Here is a 3,776-nt window from a genome sequence, read left to right as displayed (position 1 = left end):
TTATTATGACTTCGAAATTTAAATTTCGTCTCAATTTATTTTTAAAGTAATTAGAAAATACTCAATTTTAATTTGGCCATCTATCAACCTTTTTAAACGACCTTACATGTGATTAAGTCCGACAGAAATATTAGATACAAAGTTTGGACCTCGATTTAAAAAACGATGGATAGTGTAAAAAATATTACTGAATCTAATAACACCAAAACAAATGAGATATAGAGTATAGAAGAAATCATAATGTAAAAATAATAGATATATATATATATATAAAGAACAAATCAAATATAAATCAATATATATATATATATATATATAAAATTATAGTTGAATAATTCAAATATTAAATTCTATTATATTTGTAAAAGTACAAATATAATAGGTTTACGGGATTGTTTAACTCGATCCAACGCGTAAATTATTTCGAGCTCGATGATTTGGAATTTGGTTCGATCGACCTCATTTTTTTCAACAAATTTTAAAAAATTTAAATCAACTAGCCTGAAAATAAGCTAATTCCAAAATAATTCGTGAGTGGTTCTATTTATACCAAAAAGAGAAATCTTAGATATAAACATTAGATGCATTGTATATATAGGCATACTGGTGACATAATACAAAGCGAGATCATACATTGATTTGATACACACCAAAGCACAAACAAAGAGCAAAAATGAAAACATAGAGAGATTAAGAAAGAACAAAACTCCTATGTAGTAGTAATTTTATATGTAAAGGCAAAACAGAGACTGTGTAGAGAGTCAAACTCTAAGCAAACCCTAATGCTTTTTGCCCTAATGAAAACCCATTACTTATTTCTTTTTAATATTAAGGTTGGAATCAAACATATATAGCAAAGGGTCACCATCACCATGACTCATATTTGGACGACGGGTTTTTTCTCAAAGAGACTGAGTCTATAGTCACCGAGTCTAGTCTTGTAAGCGGAGAATTTGTACTGAGACCACGTGAACTCGTTGTAGAGACAGTCCTCTTGTTTGGGCACGAGACATTGCAAAGGTACGATCTTTTCCGCCAAAGGTGGCCCTCCGAAGTATATCATCGACACCCTCGACCTACTTGTGTCCGCCACCACCCTGTGTTTCACGCTTTTGAACCTCCCGTTAGTCATCACCTGCGACCATATATACATATAAACCTTATCTCATCATACACACACTTATACATTTCTTTTCATAAACGACTGAATTTCACATATTGTATAGTACTAGTGTTATTCAAATTTAGTATCCACGTTGGATTTCTCCATCCTTTTTACCCCAAAGAAAAGTATTATATTTTCTTTTCATTTTTTTCTCTATTTGCGCGTGAAAAGGAGAAAGGGATCATAAGTTGAAATTGGTCCACCAAGAAATCTTTTGAGGAATATATATATATACACACATAAGGGTCAAAAATTAGGACCAAAAGATTTTATTATATGCCCATCATGGAAATCTTTATGCCACGTGAGAATAAACATGCTCAATCTCAACTCTCATACTATAAAGGAAGCAGAGAATAAGATTTTTCTCCATGTGCGGATTTTGTCTGCCCTGAATTCATCATCTCAATCACTCCCTTAATTTACCCAATTTAGTAAAAAAAAAAAAAAAGGAGGACTGTTTCACATGAGTTGACTAGATATCGAAACATATCCAACAATATACAGATATATTTATGAATAGATTTTTAAAAAAAAAGAAAAAGAAAAAGAAAAGGGGGGGACCTGAAGGGCATCTCCGACATTGACGAAGAAAGAGGAGTGATCAGGAGGGACAGCGACCCATTTGCCGTCTTTCAGACAAATCTGAAGACCCTCCGTGTCGTTTGATCTCAGCACTGATATTATCTGTGGATCTGTGTGTTCTCCGAACCCTACCACCTCCCTCCGCCGTCCTTCCGCCTCCGCCTCCGCCTCTGCCGCCGGATAATGGTTCAGCCTCAGGCACGAGTCGCTCTTCTCGTCCTTGACGAGCTTGCTCAGCCTGTCACGCGGCTCCACCCCCAGCCCCTCCGCCATTTTTTCCAGCACCTGGAACGCAACTTCTTTCACCGCCGACATGTACTCCTCCATGGCAGCTCTGTTCCGACATGCAACACACAAACGTTTTACTCTTAGAAAAATACAGTGGATCTCTGGTTTCTTTTTTTGTTGTTTTCTTGTCCAGGGGAATTCAAAGTTTTGAGGGTAATGAGTAAAGACAGTATTCGTTTTCCAGTTTTCTGGGGAAAATCAGGGTGGGTTTTTCCCTGATTTTCCGAGAAAATGCGAGGGGAAAAACAGGGGAACCTCTGTTTGTTTGTTGCTTTTTCTCAAGAAAATCACGGGGGGTTTCCCAAGAAAATGCGGCGGATTAGGAGAACTGATCGTGATTCATTCGTATATGTCAGATCATTCATCTATACAGACCCGAGATTCAGGGAAACGAAGAAACAGAGTACGATCAAGAATTTTACCGGAAAATCCGAGGACTTTGACGGAAAACGGCATGGGTGTTGAGAGAGGTGACTTGGGAATTAGCATTGAGGAGAATATACTCAATCCACCCAACGTCACCGTTGGGTCCGATCCGTTTGCTACCGTACCCGAACGGGTCGGGTGGACCCTATCAGCACCTAACGTCTATGGCGCTCCCTGTATTCATACGACTCTGCTTTTGCATCTCATCCAAGTTCAATAACAGAGCACGTGTGAGGAATGGTTTTATACTCTGGTTTATTCATTCTTTAGATTATTTCCTTGGTTTAGTATTTTCCCGGTTTACTGGTTTTGTAGCTAGCACACACTTTTTGCCTTTTGTAGAATTTGTTAGAGGTTGTTGCACAGATTCTTTTGTATATATACGTGTAAAAGGATCAATGGAAAAATACAGAGAAAAGTTTTCTCAATCTCCCGTTTTCTGGGTCTTTTTCATCTCTCTGAAGAAACTTGCTCTCTGCAAGTTGTTAGACCCGCTTTTTCCTTCAGAGACTGAGGTAGAGCAAAGAATCTGACCGCTTCGTGCTCCAACCGGGTCATGAGTTCGGGTCGAACCCCATGGTTCACCACCTTGAAGAACCCGGATTCCTCACACGCTTCCACGATCCGGGTCTTAGCTTCCGGGTCGGTTAGGTCCACCACGGGAATTCGATCCTTAACCGGATCCGGTTTGCATGTCGGTATTACAGAGACATGGTTGTCCAACGCCACTGGCTGCGACAATACCACCATGGTTTGGTTTCTCAGTTCAGAAGCAGAAGCTCGATGAGATAATACGCGAGCGGGTATGCGAATATATGAGAGAATATATATGTATATATGTGTGTATATGTGGAGGGATTTTTATGTTGTGTTTTAGGAACTATGGAGAGAAGCCTGGCGAAGAGAGTGTGTCTGCTTGGCATTTATAGAGGTCACGGAAAAAAAAAAACTTTTTTTCCCTTTTTTTAATAGTTTTTGGGAGATATTTTTTAATTTATTTGTTAACGTTAGTCTTTTTTTTTCTTGTACTAAGCAGAAACCGAAATACAGCGTGGAATTTTGTTTTATTTTATTTTGAATTTTTAGGGTTCTGAAATCGAAGCTGTCCTTGTGGGCTAGGAAAGGTTGAAAACTATTGGTAATTTGGTATGGTCCCTTTTATGCCCTCATCATTATTTGACAAATCGGGTTTCATAGTTTTTTCTCAGATTATTTAAATTATGAAAACAATATTAAGCTCGGATTTATTTTAATGTCTAAAGATACGAACAATTTTGCAACTCAATAAAAATATATTGTAATGTAAAAAAAA

The 3,776-nt window shown here is 37.8% G+C and overlaps 1 protein-coding gene across 1 annotated transcript; it reads right to left on the bottom strand.

The window, feature by feature from the left end:
- Nucleotides 1-601: 601 nt before the first annotated feature.
- Nucleotides 602-3,351, bottom strand: LOC104814299 (gibberellin 2-beta-dioxygenase 2). The gene is given in 4 exon segments (XM_010542272.1): nucleotides 602-1,135; nucleotides 1,730-2,084; nucleotides 2,461-2,626; nucleotides 2,956-3,351. Coding segments are annotated over 4 exon segments (1,038 nt in total). The 5' UTR covers nucleotides 3,215-3,351; the 3' UTR covers nucleotides 602-877.
- Between the last annotated feature and the right edge of the window lie 425 nt (nucleotides 3,352-3,776).

Source organism: Tarenaya hassleriana, unplaced genomic scaffold (assembly GCF_000463585.1).
Source record: "Tarenaya hassleriana unplaced genomic scaffold, ASM46358v1 Cleome21, whole genome shotgun sequence".
Lineage (NCBI taxonomy): Eukaryota > Viridiplantae > Streptophyta > Magnoliopsida > Brassicales > Cleomaceae > Tarenaya > Tarenaya hassleriana.
The sequence above is the reverse complement of the archived record's forward strand: the minus strand, read 5'-3'. Positions and strand labels throughout refer to the sequence as shown.